The sequence below is a fragment of the Entelurus aequoreus genome, linkage group LG21 (genome assembly GCF_033978785.1).
Source record: "Entelurus aequoreus isolate RoL-2023_Sb linkage group LG21, RoL_Eaeq_v1.1, whole genome shotgun sequence".
Classification (NCBI taxonomy): Eukaryota; Metazoa; Chordata; class Actinopteri; order Syngnathiformes; family Syngnathidae; genus Entelurus; species Entelurus aequoreus.
Genome location: NC_084751.1, coordinates 10,564,725 through 10,589,130, shown reverse-complemented (window position 1 = coordinate 10,589,130; position 24,406 = coordinate 10,564,725). Strand labels below are relative to the sequence as shown.

The window sequence follows — 24,406 nt, the reverse complement described above, 5'->3', positions numbered from 1 at the left end:
TCCGCTCTTTTTCCGGCAATTACATCACTTCCTTATCGCTCCGCGGAAGTTCCGCCCCCCAACAAAAGTCATAGGCTAACACCCGTAGACATCTTATAAGTAGACGCAGCATTGGCTGCTGTGACGCGAGAAATTGGGCCGCCATCTTGAAGTGGTGATGAGGAGCCGACGAGCAGCCTAAACTGACAGTTGACAGGTAGAAAACAAAGATGGTGTTCAGCATTTTCTTGCTCAAAGTAGCGGACTGTTGAAAATAGGAATCAGGGGGTTACTTTTCAGAATAAACTCTGCTGCTGCAGCAACAGAGATACAGTCTATAGGTCCCTAAGATATATAGATATCTAATGTATTCACACATTGTTTATGTAGGATATACACATGTATATATAACCTAATCATATTGTTTCTTCAATTTAAAAATAGCTGACGGTTTTTTCCCCCTTCTCTGGGATTATATTCCCCGTTTTGATCTCGGACGACTGGTCACTTATAGCATATAAGAATATTCTATTACTGTTAAGCAAACTATGAATAATAAAACATGTGTCCTTTATCATAGCTACACGTACGACAAAAAATCGTGTGAAAATCATCAGTGGTATTCAGTGAGGTAAGATGAATTATATGCGCTGACAGTTCATTGCTCCTGCCAAATGAATTTGACTGAGTGGAGCGGATCACCACTCCAAGATGGCGGCCCCGCGTCTCGTCAGCGCCAGTAGGCTGTTGCGCTATGCCGTAGCCTATCGCTCCCCGGAAGTCCCGCCCCCCAGCCAAAGTCATTGGCTAACACTCCGTATCAGCTGCTCCAACACTTATATGAAGTGAACAAATCAATGATCTCCATAAAGTAATAAACACGTGCAGTAAATAGAGTCGTCTTGCCTCACCTACTCGAGGCTCTTTGGCTCGGGCTGAGTGATACGGTGCATCTTGGTGTCCAGCCGATACCAAGTGAACGCAGGTCCAGTATTGTCACTGCCGATACTTATCACCTTCAATGTTTCAAGATTATTATTAACATGCAAAGACAGAAGATAACAAAAATATCAACATACTTTGACTTCATTCAGTACCATGTATCGCTCTGATCTTTGGTGTCGATGTAATAAATATTTGGATCGATCCGTTTACCCTCTATCTTTTTTTGACTGGGACGAGCACCGGAAGTGGAGCGTTTGGGAACTTCCGGTGGCTCCAGTGGGTGAAAGGTGGCGATTGAAGTGTCCTTCTGCTGCTCAAGTCACGATGATACCAAACACTGGGTGAGTCCTAACGTCCTCGTTCACAACTCGAACTGCACCCAAAGCTCGTCAGTGTGGACCAGACGTGGGGAAAAACATTTATGTGCTGAAACGAGACATTTCAAATCGGTTGACGAACAGCGGCGAATCCAACACAAAGTAACTTTGCTTCCATAATGGAAGTTCAGGTTGGGGTTTCGGGTTCGTCACATTAGTTAGAATTTTTAAAAAGAGGTCAATTTTTTAACTTGTTTGCAAGAATTGACGTGTTTGCATAAGGTTGTGTTGATAAAATGAATTGTTTAAATAGTACCGTTAATCAGCTAGCTGGCTAATCAAATGTATTATTCAGTATTGTTAACATTGTATTGTTAGCATGACAGCTTCCTGTTTGACAGGAAGTTAGCAAATTAAATGTATTAAGTAATACTTAGCATTGCTAGCATTTCAGCTACCTGTTTGAGTTACAGGAAGGTAGCTAATTAAATGTGTGTAGTAGTATTTTCAATCATTAATTGTTAGCACGTCATCTTCCTAATTAATAAACAGGAAGTTTTATAATGAAATGTTATCAAATATTGTTAAACATAGCATTGTTAACATGTCAGCTAACCGTTAGTTTGATAGGAAGTTTAAACATTTTTTTATCAAGCATTTAGCATTGCTCGCATGTCAGCTTCCTGTTTGACAGGAAGTTAGCTAATAAAATGTGTAAAAATTGTTTAACATAGCATTGTTAGCACGCCAGCTTCCTGTTTTTGTTTTATTGACAGGAAGTTAGCTAATAAAATGTGTAAATATTGTTTACCATAGCATTGTTAGCACGCCAGCTTTTGATTGATTGATTGATTGAGACTTTTATTAGTAGGTTGCACAGTGAAGTACATATTCCGTACAATTGACCACTAAATGGTAACACCCGAATAAGTTTTTCAACTTGTTTAAGTCGGGGTCCACTTAAATTGATTCATGATACAGATATATACTGTCATATATACTATCATCATAATAGTCATCACACAAGATAATCACATTGAATTATTTAATGTTCCTGTTTTTGTTTTAATGACAGGAAGTTAGCTAATAAAATGTGTAAATATTGTTTACCATAGCATTGTTAGCACGTCAGCTTCCTGTTTTTGTTTTATTGACAGGAAGTTAGCTAATAAAATGTGTAAATATTGTTTACCATAGCATTGTTAGCACGTCAGCTTACTGTTTTTGTTTTATTGACAGGAAGTTAGCTAATAAAATGTGTAAATATTGTTTACCATAGCATTGTTAGCACGCCAGCTTCCTGTTTTTGTTTTAATGACAGGAAGTTAGCTAATTAAATGTGTAAATATTGTTTACCATAGCATTGTTAGCACGCCAGCTTCCTGTTTTTGTTTTATTGACAGGAAGTTAGCTAATTAAATGTGTAAATATTGTTTACCATAGCATTGTTAGCACGCCAGCTTCCTGTTTTTGTTTTATTGACAGGAAGTTAGCTAATAAAATGTGTAAATATTGTTTACCATAGCATTGTTAGCACGCCAGCTTCCTGTTTTTGTTTTATTGACAGGAAGTTAGCTAATAAAATGTGTAAATATTGTTTACCATAGCATTGTTAGCACGCCAGCTTCCTGTTTTTGTTTTATTGACAGGAAGTTAGCTAATAAAATGTGTAAATATTGTTTACCATAGCATTGTTAGCACGTCAGCTTCCTGTTTTTGTTTTATTGACAGGAAGTTAGCTAATAAAATGTGTAAATATTGTTTACCATAGCATTGTTAGCACGCCAGCTTCCTGTTTTTGTTTTAATGACAGGAAGTTAGCTAATTAAATGTGTAAATATTGTTTACCATAGCATTGTTAGCACGCCAGCTTCCTGTTTTTGTTTTATTGACAGGAAGTTAGCTAATTAAATGTGTAAATATTGTTTACCATAGCATTGTTAGCACGCCAGCTTCCTGTTTGTTTTATTGACAGGAAGTTAGCTAATAAAATGTGTAAATATTGTTTACCATAGCATTGTTAGCACGTCAGCTTCCTGTTTTTGTTTTATTGACAGGAAGTTAGTTAATAAAATGTGTAAATATTGTTTGTCAGAGCATTTTTAGCACGTCAGCTTCCTGTTTTTGTTAGATTGACAGGAAGTTAGCTAATTAAATGTGTAAATATTGTTTAACATAGCATTGTTAGCACGTCAGCTTCCTGTTTTTGTTTTATTGACAGGAAGTTAGCTAATAAAATGTGTAAATATTGTTTACCATAGCATTGTTAGCACGCCAGCTTCCTGTTTTTGTTTTAATGACAGGAAGTTAGGTAATAAAATGTGTAAAAATTGTTTACCATAGCATTGTTAGCACGCCAGCTTCCTGTTTTTGTTTTAATGACAGGAAGTTAGCTAATTAAATGTGTACATATTGTTTAACATAGCATTGTTAGCACGCCAGCTTCCTGTTTTTGTTTTATTGACAGGAAGTTAGCTAATAAAATGTGTAAATATTGTTTACCATAGCATTGTTAGCACGTCAGCTTCCTGTTTTTGTTTGACTGACAGGAAGTTAGCTAATAAAATGTGTAAATATTGTTTAACATAGCATTGTTAGCACGCCAGCATCCTGTTTTTGTTTTATTGACAGGAAGTTAGTTAATAAAATGTGTAAATATTGTTTACCATACCATTGTTAGCACGCCAGCTTCCTGTTTTTGTTTTAATGACAGGAAGTTAGCTAATTAAATGTGTACATATTGTTTAACATAGCATTGTTAGCACGCCAGCTTCCTGTTATTGTTTTATTGACAGGAAGTTAGCTAATAAAATGTGTAAATATTGTTTACCGTAGCATTGTTAGCACGTCAGCTTCCTGTTTTTGTTTGACTGACAGGAAGTTAGCTGGCCGCACGCTGTTCATCACAGGGGCCAGTCGTGGTATCGGTAAAGCCATTGCCTTGAAGGCGGCAAGAGATGGCGCCAATATCGTCATCGCCGCCAAGACCGCCGAACCTCACCCGAAACTACCCGGAACAATCTATACCGCCGCCAAGGAGGGTGAGCGCTGACAGGCTGACGTGTTGTCGCGGCGATGACGTCACATGTGTGTTTTTGCCCTTCAGTGGAGCAGGTTGGCGGGAAAGCGCTGGCGTGCGTGGTCGACATCCGAGATGAACAACAAGTTGAGAACGCGGTTAAAAAAGCGGTTGAGAAATTCGGAGGTGAGTTTTTGTTTTTTTCAACTAACTGGACCATCATGACCGCTGTCATCATCAGGCATCGACATCCTGGTGAACAACGCCAGCGCCATCAACCTGACGGGAACTTTAGATACGTCCATGAAGAAGGTGGACCTCATGCTGGGCATCAACCTGAGAGGAACATACATGACGTATGATGATGTCACTGGCATGCTCGCGCTGCTTAACGAGGCTTCTTAACGAGCGGCGTGTTGCAGGTCCAAGACGGTGATTCCTCACCTGCTGAAGGCTTCTTCTCCTCACATCCTCAACTTGTCACCGCCCCTCAACCTCAACCCCGTCTGGTTCAAGAACCACACAGGTAACCACGGCGACGCCGGGCCCCACCCCGCACCTGTGCACTGACACCTGTGCTTCCAGCCTACACCATGGCCAAATATGGCATGTCCATGTGCGTCCTGGGCATGGCGGAAGAGTTCAGAGGTCAAATTGCGGTCAACGCCCTGTGGCCGAAAACTGGTCAGTAGCACGCCAACGCCGCCGACGTTAACATGCTACGACAGACGAGCGCGTGTTTTGCCGCCATAGCCATCCAGACGGCGGCCATGGACATGCTGGGCGGCGACGGCGTGGGCAAACAGTGCCGTAAAGTGGACATCATGGCGGACGCGGCCTACGCCGTGCTGTCTCAGCCCAAAGACTACACGGGTCACTTCCTGGTGGACGAGGACATCCTCAAAGAGCGCGGCGTCCACGACTTTGATCAGTACGCCGTGCAGCCAGGTGACGTGACTCCCTCGCCGTGTAGTCACATGACCACTTGTCATGTGACCGTCTCGCCGCTCTGATTGGTCCACAGGTCACCCGCTTCTGCCCGACTTCTTCCTGGATGAAGCGCCCGAAGTCCTCGTCCAGCAGATGGAGCAACACGGTAAGCGCCCGCTAGCGTTGGCGTGTGGCGTGTGATTGACGTGTTGTCGCCAGGTGCGTCACCGGCCTTCCAAGTGCCGCCATCCTCGGCCACGCCCCCTCCAGGGGGACCAATAGAAGGCACGTTTGAGGTCATCAGAAGTGTGCTGAGCGAGGACGTGGTCAAGTCTACACAGGCCGTCTATCAGTTTGACCTGTCAGGTAAGGGGAAGGCTCGCCCATATAAGGACGTGTGGGGGCGTGTCTCTGACAAGCGTGTGTGTGTGTGCAGGAGACCACAGCGGCGTTTGGTTTCTGGACTTGAAGAGCGGCTCGGGCAGCGCGGGTCAGGGCCCGCCGCCCGCCAAAGCCGACGTCGTCATGACGATGGACTCGGGAGACTTCAGCAAGATGTTTGCAGGGAAGCTGAAGCCCACCATGGCGTTCATGGCGGGGAAGCTTCGCATCAAAGGCGACATGACGCTGGCCCTGAAGTTGGAGAAAATGATGAGTCGCATGAACAAGTCCAAACTGTGACGTGCTCGCTCAATAAAAGCCTTCAAGTGTGTTTGCTCTTTATTGATGAATCCTCCTGAGCCCGCCCCCACACCATCAGCCAAGCTAAAAAGAAAAGTTTGTGATGAGACATGCGACTCGCTGGCTGGCCGCTCCTCTGAGGGTGGGGGAGGGGCGCTAGGTGCCGTTCTTGTCGCCGTCCAGGGGAGGCTGAGGCTGCTGCTGCAGCTGGGCGTCGCGGCGGGGCGGCATCCTCTCGTTAATGCGGTCCAGTCCTCGTGCCTCCTCGAAACTTTGGATTCTGAGCGGCGGCTTGAAGTCATCCCCGGCTGGCAGGGAACACACCAGGAGCGTCAGCATGGCCGCCAGCGTGGCAACGTGCTGAGTGGGAGACTTACCTCGCGCTTCCTCCGCCTCCTCGGTGGCTGAGTGGCATCGCATGCGGTGACAAGAGGTTCATGTCAATCATTGGTACAAGCCCCGCCCACTCTGGGGTCTATTTTATTTGTTAGTGTGGGTATTGTCTACCGTGAGGTGCAGCTGGGATAGGCTCCAGCACCTCCGAGGGACAAGCGGTAGAAAATGGACGGACAGCATTGTACTTGTTGCTGTCATCTTGTTAGCATTACGTAACATCAAGCGTATTAGCATGTGGTGCCCTCATAGCATCAAGCAATGTCTTCTATGTTCTTGTTAGCATAATACGTCGTAATCCATGTTCTTGTTAGCATAATACGTCGTAATCTATGTTCTTGTTAGCATAATACGTCGTAATCTATGTTCTTGTTAGCATAATACGTCGTAATCTATGTTCTTGTTAGATTATGACGTATTATGCTAACAAGAACATAATTACGTTAACAACGACGACATATTATGCTAACAAGAACATAGATTACGACGTATTATGCTAACAAGAACATAGATTACGACGTATTATGCTAACAAGAACATAGATTACGACGTATTATGCTAACAAGAACAAAGATTACGACGTATTATACTAACAAGAACATAGATTACGACGTATTATGCTAACAAGAACATAGATTACGACGTATTATGCCAACAAGAACATAGATTACGACGTATTATGCTAACAAGAACATAGATTACGGCGTATTATGCTAACAAGAACATAGATTACGACGTATTATACTAACAAGAACATAGATTACGACGTATTATGCTAACAAGAACATAGATTACGACGTATTATGCTAACAAGAACATAGATTACGACGTATTATGATAACAAGAACAGATTACGACGTATTATGATAACAAGAACAGATTACGACGTATTATGCTAACAAGAACATAGATTACGACGTATTATGCGATGTTCTTGTTATCATAATACTTCGTAATCTATGTTCTTGTTAGTATAATACGTCGTAATCTATGTTCTTGTTAGTATAATACGTCGTAATCTATGTTCTTGTTAGCATATGTCAAAATCTATGTTTTTGTTAGCATAATACGTCGTAATCTATGTTCTTGTTAGTATATTACGTCAGTGTCCAGTTTTAGCGTAATCTATGGATTATGTAAAATCATCTAGGTTCTTGTTAGCACCATGCAACATCATTTAGGTTCTTGTTGGCATCATGTAACATCATCTAGGTTCTTGTTAGCACCATGTAACATCATCTAGGTTCTTGTTAGCACCATGTAACATCATCTAGGTTCTTGTTAGCACCATGTAACATCATCTAGGTTCTTGTTAGCACCATGTAACATCATCTAGGTTCTTGTTAGCACCATGTAACATCATCTAGGTTCTTGTTAGCACCATGCAACATCATCTAGGTTCTTGTTGGCATCATGTAACATCATCTAGGTTCTTGTTAGCACCATGCAACATCATCTAGGTTCTTGTTAGCACCATGTAACATCATCTAGGTTCTTGTTAGCACCATGTAACATCATCTAGGTTCTTGTTAGCACCATGTAACATCATCTAGGTTCTTGTTAGCACCATGTAACATCATCTAGGTTCTTGTTAGCACCATGTAACATCATCTAGGTTCTTGTTGGCACCATGTAACATCATCTAGGTTCTTGTTAGCACCATGTAACATCATCTAGGTTCTTGTTAGCACCATGTAACATCATCTAGGTTCTTGTTAGCACCATGTAACATCATCTAGGTTCTTGTTGGCACCATGTAACATCATCTAGGTTCTTGTTAGCACCATGTAACATCATCTAGGTTCTTGTTAGCATCATGTAACATCATCTAGGTTCTTGTTAGCACCATGTAACATAATCTAGGTTCTTGTTAGCACCATGTAACATCATCTAGGTTCTTGTTAGCACCATGTAACATCTAGCATCATGTAACGCCACTGCAAATACTCACCGCTCTGCAGCGTGCGGCGTCCTCCTGACAGCACGCCAAGTGGCAAAGTGCCCGTGGGCGTCAAGCCCTTGAGCTGCAGCACACTCTCGTTCTCCTCCCTGCACACACACAATGCTTCTAAAGGTTCTAGCTCTGCTCCCATGGGACATCTCGCTTGCAGTTTCCTGACCTGAGCACGGAGAAGACTCTGGCCATCTTCCCGATGGCGCGGATCTTATTTCGGATCACTTCCTTTCTGACGGCGGGCGTGCCCTCTGCGAGGGGAAGTGGGCGTGAGCTTACGGGAGCGGGCGGGTGAAGGAGTGGCGAGTTTACCTTCGCACGTGTCGTCGCCCTCAGACATGAGCTCGTCGTCGGAGCAGATGTTCAGCACATTGACCAGCATCTCCGTCACTATGGAAACAGGACCGGTGTGAGGGTGGATCACGCTGCTAAGAGGGAGGAGGGGGGGGCGGGGCTACCTTTCTCGCCCACGAAGGGCAGCGACCACGTGAACACGTCCATGAAGTTGGGCAGCCAATAAGGATGCGGCGAGCAGTTGAACTGGCGAATGTTCATCACGTTGTTCTCGTACTTCAACACGGCCGCTGAGGACACACACACACACACACACACACACACACACACACACACACACACACACACACACACACACACACACACACACACACACACACACACACACACACACACACACACACACACACACACACACACACACACACACACACACACACACACACACACACACACACACACACACACACACACACACACTCTTCTTCATCGTCGTCCTGGAATGTGCCGTCGCCATGGAGACTACCTTTGTTGTTGTATACATCCAAGTAGTTTGGTGCTGAGAAGATGGTGATGAGGGACGGGAAACCTGTTGTCTCACTCTTCCTGTACATGCGGTACCTGACACATACACACGGGTGTAAAGAGTTAAAATGGTTCATGGGGACCACATTTAAATCATTTTGCATAATTCACGCAAATGTGTACGTGACTACTGAGGGCCATTTAAAAAAACAAACCACCTTCGATTATGGGGACCAGGTGGAAGTGATTAACTATACGCGGAAGAAGTGTGAGCAGAGCAGCGAGTGCAGTACCAGCTACAGCCCGAGGAGGGGGCTGCTGTGCAAATGTCTCACACTCAAACTAACCAGTAAACATGTTTTATGGGCCAAAGCTTAAAAATCACTTAGGCATCTTCAGAATGGATCTGACTATCATTTTAAAAGGTTTCCCTTTCACACACACACACACACACACACACACACACACACACACACACACACACACACACACACACACACACACACACACACACACACACACACACACACACACACACACACACACACACACACACACACACACACACACACACACACATTCTTGTATTGTCACCTTCTTGAGACCTGTGACCAAAAAAAAAAAAAGCCTACCTCTTTAAGACCACCCTTTCTAGATACCGTATTTCCTTGAATAGCCGCAGAGGCGCTAATTAATTTAAAACCTCCTGTCACTCCGGCGCTTACCAGAAGCCTGCGGGATGGCCAAGCATGCGCTAATTATTTTAAAACCTCTTCTCACTCCGGCGCTTACCTTATCATGAAAAGCACATTTAATTAAAAAAATGTTATTATTGTCTTACCTTTAGGTATAAATGAGTCCATGCTAGCTCCTTTTGAAGAAAAGCATCGATATAGAAGTCTTACTTATCTTTCTTCAGTTTTAAAAGTCTCTCTGTCTCGATGGAGCTCTTCCTTTGAAGTATTACCTCCTGCTTCGATTGAAAGTCCAGTTTAGAAAACAGTTTTATTTTAGATATGTAATCCTCCATGGTAAAAGTCCAAGCAAACAATGGCTGCGCACTCTTGCTGCCGGTTGTCTTCTTCTGCAGCACTCTTCTGCAGTACCAGCAGTCGCAAGAAGGATCACTAGCGCCCTCTACCACCAGGAGGCGGGAGTCATTTAATGACTCATATTTGACCCGGCGGAAGTGCCAAGCATGCGCTAATTATTTTGCGAAACGAGTTTGACCCGGCTGTAATTCGAGGCATGCGAATACTATATTTCCCGTCGCCAATTCAAGGAAATACGGTATATAAAGATTTGTATTTACAACATTAACAACATATACATACTATGCAAATATAAAAAAGGTAAGCTTTTAGTCAATTTTGATTTTTTTTGTTTGTATTTGGTTTTTAATTTTCATTATTTACTTCAAGTTATTACAGTATGTCTCTATATACATATTTATTTTATTAATTTTGGCCAATGGGGGCGCATTTCAATTTCTTCCACACTCTTATTACATATGTTGACCAGAGGGGGAGGACTTCAAATGTTTACACACACTTGTTATTTCATATGTTGACCAGAGGGGGAGCACTTCAAATTTTTACACACACTTGTTATTTCATATGTTAGCCACAGGGTGAGCACTTCAAATTTTTACACACATATGTTATTACATATGTTGGCCAGAGGGGGAGCACTTCAAATTGTCACACACACTTGTTATTTCATATGTTAGCCACAGAGTGAGCACTTCAAATTTTTACACACACTTGTCATTACATATGTTGGCCAGAGGGGGAGCACTTTTAAAAGCGACACACAGTCAATTTGAAAAATCCCTCCTTTTTGATAGATTTCACCACAGGGGTGCAAATGAGACATTCTCTATTAGATGCGATGCTTTTCCATATTGGGACCATGATTTATGTCCTCACTTGTTCACACCTCCTCATATGGAAGCTACTTTTCTTTGTTGATGTCTCAAGAAGGGTGGAAATACAACAAACACACACACACACACACACACACACACACACACACACACACACACACACACACACACACACACACACACACACACACACACACACACACACACACACACACACACACACACACACACACACACACACACACACACACACACACACACACAGAGGTGAATTGGTGGCCACAATCATCATAATCATCCTCACCCTGCATCCTGGGCCTCGTGTGCTCGTATGATTGACAGCAGGTTGTTGTTCATTAGGAAGTCGCACACAGCTGCGTAGCTGCAACACAAACATTCCACTGACATCAAACATCAAGGTGAGGTTACGCCCCCTGCAGGGTGTCACCTACGTCTGCATTCCTGTACGTCAGCTACTGGACAACCATATATATTTCATGTCGTTTGTTCATAGATTAGAGCTCAAACTATTTAGAAGGTGTGAAAATAAATTTCAGATTTGACTGCAGTGCTATATAACTGGCAGCCCATGGGCCAAATCCGGTCCAGGAATGACACCATACCGGTCCGGTTCCAAACTTTGGAGACAAACATTTTTGCAGCCAATTCCTAAAACCAGTATAGTGCTGCTGTTTCCTGCATTGACAGTTTGACTTTGGGTCCAGACTTGGGAGTCTTTAAGTCTTCTCCTTTTTGGCAGTTTTTTGGTAATGCGAGTTATGCAAGTAAGGTGTTGCTGTAAACTTCCTAATTTCACATGCAGTCAGTGGTCATTTGTGCAACATCTTTAGTGTTCAGTTCAAAAAATGTGTGAGAGGCTCACATTTTTGCAGACAAAACAAATAAATAAATAACTTTTTTTGGGGGGGGGGATACACAAAATAAGACCAATAGTCCAGTCCCCTGGTCCTTGGGGTATTCAACTGGTGAAAATGTGGCCCCCAAAAAAATGTAGTTGGATGTGTTACTTTAATTTGTACCACAGAGGAAAAATAACATGCAACTGATTCATTAAATAAAAGAACGGTTCACAAAATCCACGATTCGTTTTGTGACAGGGTTTTCTGTCGGGTGTACGTTGTCGTTTTTAAGTCGTACCGTATAGAGAGCATGAGTGTGTGCCTTTAAAAGTTCAGCACCTGTAGCCAGGTGACATGACGGAGGGAGAGACCTGTTAGCTGTGACTGGAACTACAAGGTGCTGCAGAGACGTGTCCTGTTCAATGCATTTTGCTAGTGCTGCTTAAAAACACCTCACTCAATTGTTGTCAATCATTCCTCTACAGTAGTAGTAGTCGTGTGACTGCTGTAGTAGTAGTTGTGTGACTGTTGTAGTAATTGTTGTTGTAGTACTAATGTGTCATCGGGACAGATCCATTGAGCAGAAATATGTTGTATAGGAATGAACTTTACACAATAAAACATTAACAAAATGCTATGAATGGTTTTTAATGAAAAAACACAAGTAATGTAAAAAGAACATGGTGTTTACTTAACACAAAGCAGTCTGGCTAATGAAAATAAAGTCCAATAAACAAGCTTTGTTCTTTAACAAAACCTCCTCATGGTTCAGTGCAACAGTTTAGCCAACAAAAATAAACAGGAGTGATGCCTCTCACATCGAATACACAATCCTTGTGCCTCACTGACAACTTGGCCCGTGTTCAATTGGATGAGATGACAAAACATTGGAACTAGTATTTACGTTATTGGAACACTAACAAAGTTAGCAGTTAAAGGACGAGTGAGCATCCCAGTAAACAAACTACAGACTTTATATACAAGTGGTGGCAACGTTCCCGACACATCGCCTGCTGCATGGTAACTCTGTCCCAGCCACTAGTTGCACTTTCAAAATGAAACATCAAATATTTTTCTCCTCCTACAGCATTGCGCTCTTAAAAGCAAACAGAGACTCCACGGAAGTAGAAGCGAGTGAAATGAAGTGAAACGAAGCGATCAGCTCTATTTAATCAGAGGGAACATTTTCAAAGCAAAGTCTGTGTAGTCGCTGCCTTGCTTCCTCGAGCCTAATGGCTCTAGTGCGCATGCGCTGGCTCTTCAATTTCCAGGAAGCAAGCAGTGTTGCCTAAAATGTATAAATAAATGAAGTTTTTTCGGGAATTAAAAATTTAAACAGTATTACTCATCGCCTGAAATTTTATGGCAGTTTATCATTATAATGTTTCATCATCAATCAATCAATGTTTACTTATATAGCCCTAAATCACGAGTGTCTCAAAGGGCTGCACAAGCCACAACGACATCCTCGGCTCAGATCCCACATCAGGGCAAGAAAAAACTCAACCCAATGGGATGACAATGAGAAACCTTGGAGGGGACCGCAGCTGTGGGGAGATTTTTCACCATCATTCTCGTTAGCTTGCGAGTATTGTTGTTACTCTCCTCCTCACTCATCTCGCTGCGCTTGGCGTTATACCTCGCTATGGCAAATGGCTTAACGCTCCTGAAATAGGATAACGTTAACATTATCTTAATTCACATCTTGCAAGCACTAGTTTATTAGACAGACCTGCAAACTCTGGAGTGGTGTAGGCTACAAGATACCGTTAACGTTATCAGACACTGACTATGCTTAGGTAACGTTAGTCTAGTTCAGTGTGCCGTGAGATACAATCTGGTGTGCCGTGGGAGATGATCTAATTTCCCCTATTTGGGGTAAAAAATATTTTTTGCAAACCAGTAATTCTAGTCTGCAAATGATGTGTTGTTGTTGTTCAGTGTCTGTGCAGTCTAGAGCTCGGCAGAGTAACCATGTAATACTCTTCCATATCAGTAGGTGGCAGCTACTTGCTTTGTAGATGTCGGAAACAGCGGGAGGCAGCGTGCAGGTAAAAAGGTATTTAATGCTTAAACAAAAAATAAACAAAAGGTAAGTGCCCCTAAGAAAAGGCATTGAAGCTTAGGAAAGGCTATGCAAAACAAAACTAAAACTGAACTGGCTACAAAGTAAACAAAAACAGAATGCTGGACGACAGCAAAGACTTACTGTGGAGCAAAGATGGCGTCCACAATGTACATCAGAACGTGACATGACAATCAACAATGTCCCCACGAAGAAGGATAAAAAACAAAAAAGATGCGGGAAATATCGCTTAGGAAGACATGAAACTGCTACAGGAAAATAACAAAAAAAGAGAAAAAGCCACCAAAATAGGAGCGCAAGACAAGAACTAAAACACTACACACAGGAAAACAGCAAAAAAGTCAAAAGTCACGGCGTGATGTGGCAGGTGGTGACAGTACACCTACTTTGAGACAAGAGCTATAGTGATGCTTGGTTATGCTTTAAAGTCATATCCAACAATTGCGACAACGACTTTTTACTGTCAACTGAGTTTCGTTTTTAATGATTTCTGCTGGTGGTGTGCCTCCGCATTTTTTCAACGCAAAAAAATGTGCCTTGGCTCAAAAAAGGTTGAAAAACACTGCTCTAGCTAACATTACTGCAGTCCTGGTTGACATAAGAGGTAACGTTATTTTAGCCTAAAGGCTACAAGTGAGCAGATATGGAAATTAACCGGCAACAGTTAACGTTAGTTACTCATCGGCACTATCACTGGGACTGCAGGTTGAAGCAGAGGAAGAGGGGCGTGCTTCGTCATCTCTGCCGCTGTTTCTCCACGACACCTTTCTCTAACCTTCAGGTTATGTGCGGCCTGAACATGTTTCAACATGTCTGTTGTACTGCTCCCCTTACAGGAAAGCGAAGCCTGGCAATAATTGCAGATAGTTGTATCGGCTCGTCGTATTTCTTAGTAAAGTGAAGCTATGCCTTGGAGCGTTTTTTCCGGGCCATTGTTGTTGCTGCTTCTGTATCTGCCGCCCAACGACTGAGCTACGTCATTTCCTGTGACGTGCCACAGGACATTTCCTGTGACACGGGATTCGAATAAAGAACCAAATCTTTTTCTTTACTATAGTGGCTTCGATACCGGGAACCGTTTCTCAAAAATGGATTTGAATCCATGGAATCGGTTCTTTTCTTATCGAACAATCGGGAGGACCGGTTTTCGAACATCATCCCTACTGCAGAACTGCTACGAGCGTGTAAAAGCTCTTCGAAATGGCCGCGCTCGTGTGAACAGGATGTAAACAGGATGCGACGTAGGGGGCCCCCCCGACTCTTCAAAACGGCCATGCCCATGAGTACAGTGAGTGATGGCCAGCGTTGGCGCCATTGCGGGCATTACCTGTAGAAGTAGGAGCATCCCCTGACGCTGTTGTGACTGAAGTGCTCCTGGTTCTTCTCTGCCCCGTAGTCCTCGGCCGGGTCCGACCACAGCAGGTCACACATGGGCCCGAAGGCCGGCGGCTCCTTAAAGCGCTCCAACTGCGCGCACACACACACACACACACCTTGTCAGCAAGGTGGAAAGTTCAAAGGGCAGCAGGAAATAACACTAAATTCCACCGAGTGCATTTGCGTTGCGACTGTGATCCGTGCTTCGTGGTCCACTACAGAGCAAGGGACTATCATCAGACACTGAGCGTTTTATTCTGAAAAATCAACCCGATTCATTTTATGTGCCCTTTTCTTTTACATAACAGTTGCTAAAACTTTTGTTCACTTCCTGTTCTCCTTTTATTTATTTTTATTTTTATTTTTAAAATGTCTAAACAACCTCGCGCCAACATATCTCTCCGACCTCCTTCAGCCTTACTGCCCCACCCGATCCCTAAGATCAGCCGATCAGCTGCTACTGACGGTCCCGGACACAAGGCTGAAGCTTAGAGGTGACAGAGCTTTCGCCGCTGCTGCTCCCAAGCTCTGGAACGACCTACCTCTTAGTGTTAGACAAGCCTCCTCTCTTCCTGTTTTTAAATCTCTCTTAAAAACATACTTTTATTCCATGGCTTTTAACACTGAGTGATACCCATCCTGCAATGGCGCCCCATAATACACCTGCTGTGAACCTGTTTTTATGTTTTTATATTTTATTTATTTATTTTTTATCGTGTTCTGTTTGTGTTGTGTTTGCTCGGTTCTCGTATTATTTTTAACCTGCCCATTGTACAGCACTTTGGCTACCCCTGTGGTAAATTTTAAATGTGCTTTATAAATAAAGTTGATTTGATTTGATTCTCAATTAATCACAATATACTCCATAAGTAATCACAATAAAAATAAATAAATAATACTCTGTGAAGTAAGTTATATTTCATATGGTGAGATGATTAATATTATTTTGACAAAATGAGCGGATGGATGGATGAAATAAATTCAGAATGTTTATCATGGTTCTTCTTCTTTGTTCTTTGTAAACACTTTAAGTTTGAAGAGTTTCTTGAAGTGGATCATATTAGTACGTTGTTCGATGTCTTTGCTTACTCCATTCTAGGGCTGCAACTAACGATTAATTTGATAATCGATTAATCTGTCGATTATTACTTCGATTAATCGATTAATAATCGGATAAAAGAGGCAAACTACATTTCTATCCTTTCCAGTATTTTATTGGAAAAAAAACAGCATACTGGCACCATACTTATTTTGATTATTGTTTCTCAGCTGTTTGTACATGTTGCAGTTTATAAATAAAGGTTTATTTTAAAAAAAAAAAGCCTCTGCGCATGCGCATAGCATAGATCCAACGAATCGATGACTAAATTAATCGGCAACTATTTTTATAATCAATTTTAATCGATTAGTTGTTGCAGCCCTACTCCATTCCATCATTTAATTCCACATACTGATATACTGAAGGTCTTAAGTGTTGTACGTGCATACAAATGTTTTAAATTACATTTTTCTCTAAGATTATACTTCTCTTTTTTTAGAAGAATTGTTGTATATTCTTGGGTAGCAGGTTATAGTTTGCTTTGTGTATAATTTTAGCTGTTTGCAAATTCACTATGTGAGCAAGTTTTAATGTTGTAAATTTGACATTTTATGTGTTGTTTACTGTTTTTAATGTAACCTGCTGCTGCCCTCTTGGCCAGGTCTCCCTTGGAAAAGAGATCTTTGATCTCAATGGGATTTTACCTGGTTAAATAAAGGCTAAATAAAATAATGTGTCGAACTTCCTGACTCCAGAGGAATCGTATTGTCTCCACAGCCACAACGCAAACGGTGGAATTTGAGGGTCAGGAGACCTTGCGGATGTCGTCCAGACATGTGACCTCGGGACTCAGACCCCCGTGCAGGCACAGGAACTGATGGTTGAGAAGCGCCGCCAGCGGGAGGCAGTCAAACGCCTCCATGCACGCGTCGTACACGCGCTCGGAGTACTTGATTTTGCCTAAACACACACACGTACACACACAGAGTGAGGGCGGTCAGGTACAGGTGCGCCCACATGTGCAGGTAGACTCACACTCTTGCTTGAAGGTGAAGTACTCGGTCAGGTGGCGACACTCGTGGTTCCCCCGCAGCAGGAAGAGCGTGTCGGGGTGGTTGATCTTCAAAGCCCACAGGAAGAGGACGCACTGTTGGGACACGGATTGTTTTCTTTGTCTTACTTTGGCCAAAAATACAAGAAAACACATTCTGAAAATATTACAATAAAAATATAGAAGGAAATAGCGGCAGCGGTAAAGTTTAGATCCACGAAGGAAAGAAGAAAGTGAACGAATGTTTATAACTGAATACATTCACATATGCATAAACTAGAGATGTCCGATAATGGCTTTTTTGCCGATATCCGATATTGTCCAACTCTTAATTACCGATTCCGATATCAACCGATACCGATATATACAGTCGTGGAATTAACACATTATTATGCCTAATTTTGTTGTGATGCCCCGCTGGATGCATTAAACAAAGTAACTTTACCATGAATTGATTAACGTGGACCCCGACTTAAACAAGTTGAAAAACTTATTGGGGTGTTACCATTTAGTGGTCAATTGTACGGAATATGTACTGTACTGTGCAATCTACTAATACAAGTTTCAATCAATCAATCAAAAACAAGTTTTTCCAAAATAAGAGAACAACTTCAACTCCAGTTATGGACAAAAAATGCCAACATGGCACTGCCATATTTATTATAGAAGTCACAAAGTGTATTATTTTTTTTAACATGCCTCAAAACAGCTTGGAATTTCAGACATGCTCTCCCTGAGATAATCCTGATACCCGTTACAACTATGGGAAATACTATACTTTGACTTTCACAAAGTGCATTATTTTTTTTAAACATGCCTCAAAACAACAGCTACAAAAACAATGAAGGCACACAGCTTCAGTCCAGAGTATACTAGAGCATACTTGCCAACCTTGAGACCTCCGAATTTGGGAGATATGGGGGGGGGGGGGGGGGGTGTATATTGTAGTGTCCCGGAAGAGTTAGTGCTGCAAGGGGTATTTGTTCTGTCGTGTTTATGTTGTGTTACGGTGCGGATGTTCTCCCAAAATGTGTTTGTCATTCTTGTTTGGTGTGGGTTCACAGTGTGGCGCATATTTATAACAGTGTTAAAGTTGTTTACACGGCCACCCACAGTGTGACCTGTATGGCTGTTGACCAAGTATGTGTTGCATTCACTTGTGTGTGTGTAAAAGCCGTATATATTATGTGACTGGGCCGGCACGCTGTTTGTATGGAGGAAAAGCGGACGTGACGACAGGTTGTAGAGGACGTTAAAGGCAGTGCCTTTAAGGCACGCCCCCAATAATGTTGTCCGGGTGGAAATCGGGAGAAATTCGGGAGAATGGTTGCGCCGGATTATTTTCGGGAGGGGCACTGAAATCCGGGAATCTCCCGGGAAAATCGGGAGGGTTGGCAAGTATGCCCAACGTCCGTGTTTTACCGGATATGTACCGCTCCGTACAGCGGCGTTTTTAAAAAAAAGTCATTAATTTTACTTTTTGAAACCGATACCGATAATTTCCAATATTACATTTTAAAGCATTTATCGGACATCTCTAGCATAAACATTTGTTTTATCTTGTATAATTTTTTTTTGATGAATTAAGTAACGTTTAAGACAACCTTTTTCCAAAACACAATATAGAATGTGAGATATAACAGGATAATGCATGCATTTATCATTTGTTTTCAAAACGTATACAAAAAAGTGGGAACCAAAAAATCTACTGTGGGATCCCCATTTTTATGACTTGATTGATTGAGACTTTTATTAGTAGGTTGCACAGTGAAGTAAAATATTCCGTACAATTGACCACTAAATGGTAACACCCCAATAAGTTCTTCAACTTGTTTAAGTCGGGGTCCACGTTAATCAATTCATGATACAGATTAGGGCTGCAACTAACGATTAATTTGATAATCGATTAATCTGTCGATTATTACTTCGATTAATAATCGGATAAAAGAGACAAACTACATTTCTATCCTTTCCAGTATTTTATAGGAAAAAACAGCATACTGGCACCATGTTCTGGACATTGGGGGTGCAGCATACACCAATAATAACACAGAAATGTAACTCATCAGATCAGAACTGAATCAGATATTGTACACGTTTCTGTTGTGAATAATATAGGATTCATTTTAGGCTGCCTCTGAATAATAGCATGAACTATTCCAGCACCTTCATAACGTTTAGTTATACTAAAGCGTCACTCAAATATAAATAGATTTATATAGCTTTATCGGCCCGGCTACATTGATCCATTATGAAACCAACCTGAGATATTTCTGTCCCTTATGTTTATTTCGAAATTGGTAACCGTGCGTTTTCTCTCTCAAAACGGAGTCAAAAGTGCCGGAGACACATTATCAGCCCCGCGTTGCAACAAAGGCATAACGTTAACGTTACTCACAAAAAAGCTGAACTCATGAATGCCTGTTGCCACTTCATCCATGGCTCCAACATGTTTCCTTCTTCAGGTGCTCCTGAAGCAATGTTGTACTTCCGTGCCATTTTGCAGGAAACGGTCTTCTTTGAAGTCTTTAAAGTGAAGTGTTCCCACACTTTTGACGACTTAGGTCGTACACTTTTCTCAATAACCTCAAGATGTTTCTCCGCTAAACTATCGGTAGTGTTTTCCTGCGCCATTTTTCGAATGTTTCCAGCAAAGGAGACGCCGTCGTCACGTGAGCTGCACATGACACATCATTGGCTAGCTTACGCCACCTCATGAGACGTAGCCTCAGCGCCGCCCTGGCGCTGTTTTGTACTGTTTTTGTACTTATTTTGATTATTGTTTCTCAGCTGTTTATAAATGTTGCAGTTTATAAATAAAGGTTTATAAAACAAAAACAAAAAAAATTACCAAAAAAATTAATAAAATAAAAAGCCTCCGCGCATGCGCATAGCATAGTTCCAACGAATCGATGACTAAATTAATCGCCAACTATTTTGATAATCGATTTTAATCGATTAGTTGTTGCAGCCCTAATACAGATATATACTATCATCATAATACAGTCATCACACAAGATAATCATCAGGGTATATACATTGAATTATTTACATTATTTACAATCCGGGGTGTGGGATGTGGAGGGGGGGGATGGGGGGGTTTAGGTTTGGTTGTTATCATCACTTCAGTCATCAACAATTGAGAACAGAGAAATGGACATTGAAAGAGTGTAGGTCTGACTTGGTAGGATATGTACAGCAAGTAGTGGACATAGAGAGAGAGAGATCAGAAAGCATAAGAAAAAGTATCTACATTTGATTATTAACAATCCGGGGAGGGTGTTAGTTTAGGGTTGAAGTTGCCTGGAGGTGAACTTTTATTGGGGTTTTGAAGGAGGATAGAGTTTCCCTTTCTTTTACACCTGTTGGGAGTGCCTTCCATATTGATGTGGCATAGAAAGAGAATGGGTTAAGACCTTTGTTAGATCAGAATCTGGGTTTAACGTGGTTAGTGGAGCTCCCCCTGGTGTTGTGGTTATGGCGGCCATTAAGGAAGTAGTTTGACATGTACTTCGGTATCAGGGAGGTGTAGCGGATTTTATAGACTAGGCTCAGTGCAAGTTGTTTTACTCTGACACCCCATCAACCCCCCCGCCGCCGCTATTACGTCTGCGCTCCAGAGGAAGTGCGAGCGGGGACTATACCTCGATACTGAAGTAGCCTCGGTCCACGTAGTCTCCCAGGAACAGGTAGCGGGTGCTGCTGGGAGATCCGCCCACTTCGAAGAGCTTCATCAGGTCGAAGAACTGACCGTGCACGTCGCCGCAGACTGCACACACACACACACACACACACACACACACACACGACGACGTAAGAGCGTGCCCGTGACCGCCCGCGGGGGTAAAGATGCAACCTCACCTGTGACAGGCGCCTCCACCTCCAGCATGCACTTCTCCTGGCGAAGGATGGCGGCGCCCTCGTTGATGACTCGCAGCGCCGCCTCCTCCGCCAGACGACCCTCCTTCACCAGGTGAGCCTTGAGGACCTCCACGCTCGGCCTGCCGTCCACGTACAAGTCGTCCACCGTCAGACGCGTCCCCGGCGGATAGGGCACCGCTGCAACGACACGCCTCAATGACGTCACAACGTGCTCGGCTTCCAAGACGGCAGTTTTTAACAAGTTGATCTTCTTTCCCCGTCTAAGCCGCCAAACTCCCTCACACGCACCCACGCACTATTTACCTGGCGGCCTGCCAGCTACTGCCGGCTTTACCCATATAGAACCGGACTCACCTTTTACGGGCCGTTCAGTGGTGGACACTTTGTTGTGGTCTTTCGTCGACATGTTGGCTGATGTTTGGACCCCAACACGCGAAATAACTCCAGGCTAGCTAACTAGCTATCCGCGCTAGCTAGTGGCTGCTAGCTAGTAGCTAGCTGCGCGGTCTCGGACCACTTTGCGAACCGAACCGAGCAAAGTGGAGCAAAACAGGCGGTCAGGTGTACGGTGAGGGGGCAGGGGGCACGGCCAAATGTAATCTATTACTTTCTCCTGGCAGAGTAGCGTTGCTGGCTCAGCGGGGCGCATTGACCAGCTTTTCCGCCCTGATCCATTTAGTCAAGTTTCTTTCCCGCCCTGATCCATTTAGTCGTGTTCGTTTTTCCACACCACTGAGCTCGGCCGCTGCGTCCTGATCCGATGTGTCGTCCTTCTGTCGGATTACAATAATCTACACTAAAGCGGATTTCCTCCAAGCAGGACTCTGGCGGGAGTTTGTGGGTAATGGAGTCCTCCTCCAACATGGCGGCCTGTGCTTCGTCACTTCCGCCAAAATAATTGATTTTTTTTTTTATCAATTATTTTATTTTGGAGAAGATAAGACAGACACATGTAAAATGTTGGAAATTCAGCCACCTAAACATGGTTATTATTATTATTATTATTATTTTAATTGAACAACAACCAGTAACAGTTAGAGATGCTACCTCAGTAGAAGCATTTAAGGGGGGGGGGGGGGGGGGGGCACAGGTCCAATGGCCATGAATGAAGTGCTGGCTGTCCAGAGTCGGGACCCGGGGTGGACCGCTCGCCTGTGCATCAGTTGGGGACATCTCTGACCCGTCTCCACTCGGGATGGTCTCCTGCTGGCCCCACTATGGACTGGACTCTCACTATTATGTTAGATCCACTATGGACTGGACTCTCACACTATTATGTTAGATCCACTATGGACTGGACTCTCACTATTATGTTAGATCCACTATGGACTGGACTCTCACTATTATGTTAGATCCACTATGGACTGGACTCTCACACTATTATGTTAGATCCACTATGGACTGGACTCTCACTATTACGTTAGATCCACTATGGACTGGACTCTCACTATTATGTTAGATCCACTATGGACTGGACTCTCACACTATTATGTTAGATCCACTATGGACTGGACTCTCACTATTATGTTAGATCCACTATGGACTGGACTCTCACTATTATGTTAGATCCACTATGGACTGGACTCTCACTATTATGTTAGATCCACTATGGACTGGACTCTCACTATTATGTTGGATCCACTATGGACTGGACTCTCACACTATTATGCTAAACCCACTTGACGTCCATTGCATCCAGTCTCCCCTAGAGGGGGGGGGGGGGGGGGGAAGGTTACCCACATCTGCGGTCCTCTCCAAGGATTCTCATAGTCATTCTCATTGTCATCCCACTGGGTTGTGAGTTTTTCCTTGCCTTTATGTGGGAAGACTATGTCTCCCGGCTGGCCTGGGAACGCCTCGGGATCCCCCCGGAAGAGCTGGACGAAGTGGCTGGGGAGAGGGAAGTCAGGGCTTCCCTGCTTAGGCTGCCGCCCCCGCGACCCGACCTCGGATAAGCGGAAGAAGATGGATGGATGGATGAACAACAAACATTTATTTATAATTCACACAAAAGTCAAGGCCCTTTCAACATCAAGGAAAGAAAACAAAAGCAAATGCAGATAGAGTAATAACACTAAAATAAGACAAAAAGGGCTATTTAAATCACTATAAATGTTTTTAACAAGGATATCAATTTAAAGGCTTTTGTACTCTTAATAATTCTCCAAGATTTGATTGATAATTGTAAACCATTAAGCCAATTAGAAAATGTAGGCCTTACGCTCATAAATCGACATCCATCCATCCATCCATTTTCTACCACTTGTCCCTTTTTTTGGGATCGCGGGGTGTGCTGGAGCCTATCTCAGCTGCATTCTGGCGGAAGGCGGGGTACACCCTGGACAAGTCGCCACCTCATCACAGGGCCAACACAGATAGACAGACAACATTCACACACTTGGGTCTAAATCAATTACTATTATATTTTGGAGAAGATAAGACAAAAGCATGTAAAATGTTTGGAATTTAGCAAACTAAACATGGTTATTACTTATTTTTTATTGAACAACAAACATTTATTTATAATTCACACTAAAAAGTCAAGGCCCTTTCAACATCAAGGAAAGAAAACAACAGCAAATACAGATAGAGTAATAATACAGATACAAAAAGACAAAAAGGGCTACCTAAATCACTTTAAATATTTTTAACAAGGATATCAATTTAAGCGCTTTTGTACTCTTAATCATTCTCCAAGATTTGATTGATAATTGTAACCCATTAAGCCAATTAGAAAATGTAGGCCTTACATTCATAAATCAACATTTATGTAGAAATGATATTGCCTGGAACATAATAATGTTGACAAACATTTCTATGTTACAGTCATTTACAAAAATACCAAATGTGATGTCTTACAAAACAGCGCCAGGGGGTTGTAAACTCAAAGTAACTCAAATATAATGCAAACAACAACAAAACAAAACAAAACAAAAAATATATATATATATATATATATATATATATATATATATATATATATATATATATATATATATATATATATATATATATATATATATATATATATATATATATATATATATATATATATATATATATATATATATATATATATAACAAACAAAGTGCAAAGCCTCAGGCTCACACAATTTCAGTAAATAATTTAATTTTGGAACACAGCATCATCGTTTTCACAGCTTTTTGGTTGTTAGAGGAAGAGAGTGT

General features: G+C 42.5%; 2 protein-coding genes across 2 annotated transcripts; one reads left to right on the top strand and one right to left on the bottom strand.

The window, feature by feature from the left end:
* The first annotated feature begins 1,142 nt into the window (after positions 1-1,142).
* Positions 1,143-5,902, top strand: hsdl2 (hydroxysteroid dehydrogenase like 2). The gene is made up of 10 exons (XM_062030899.1): positions 1,143-1,265; positions 4,119-4,282; positions 4,348-4,446; positions 4,502-4,616; positions 4,683-4,786; positions 4,846-4,944; positions 5,014-5,208; positions 5,285-5,356; positions 5,410-5,556; positions 5,627-5,902. Exons 1-10 carry the CDS (start codon positions 1,249-1,251, stop codon positions 5,869-5,871), a joined length of 1,257 nt encoding a protein of 418 aa, XP_061886883.1. The 5' UTR covers positions 1,143-1,248; the 3' UTR covers positions 5,872-5,902.
* Positions 5,898-22,073, bottom strand: LOC133638364 (serine/threonine-protein phosphatase 2B catalytic subunit beta isoform-like). The gene is made up of 14 exons (XM_062030898.1): positions 21,572-22,073; positions 21,197-21,394; positions 20,980-21,104; positions 17,320-17,431; positions 17,099-17,244; positions 15,196-15,335; positions 11,227-11,304; positions 9,039-9,133; positions 8,677-8,802; positions 8,531-8,608; positions 8,385-8,469; positions 8,216-8,313; positions 6,249-6,275; positions 5,898-6,179 (listed from the first exon to the last, which is right to left on the bottom strand). Exons 1-14 carry the CDS (start codon positions 21,621-21,623, stop codon positions 6,028-6,030), a joined length of 1,512 nt encoding a protein of 503 aa, XP_061886882.1. The 5' UTR covers positions 21,624-22,073; the 3' UTR covers positions 5,898-6,027.
* Between the last annotated feature and the right edge of the window lie 2,333 nt (positions 22,074-24,406).

What these genes read in the sequence shown, in the direction of transcription:
- hsdl2 (XM_062030899.1), top strand. An exon ending in AGCGGTTGAGAAATTCGGAG is followed by an intron (nt 4,447 to 4,501) that starts GTGAGTTTTTGT and finishes TGTCATCATCAG; the next exon opens with GCATCGACATCCTGGTGAAC. An exon ending in CTGGTTCAAGAACCACACAG is followed by an intron (nt 4,787 to 4,845) that starts GTAACCACGGCG and finishes CTGTGCTTCCAG; the next exon opens with CCTACACCATGGCCAAATAT.
- LOC133638364 (XM_062030898.1), bottom strand. Translation starts at nt 21,623, where the DNA reads ATGTCGACGAAAGACCACAACAAAGTGTCCACCACTGAACGGCCCGTA. An exon ending in GAGGCTACTTCAGTATCGAG is followed by an intron (nt 17,432 to 20,979) that starts GTATAGTCCCCG and finishes GTGTCCCAACAG; the next exon opens with TGCGTCCTCTTCCTGTGGGC. An exon ending in CTTCACCTTCAAGCAAGAGT is followed by an intron (nt 17,245 to 17,319) that starts GTGAGTCTACCT and finishes GTGTGTGTTTAG; the next exon opens with GCAAAATCAAGTACTCCGAG.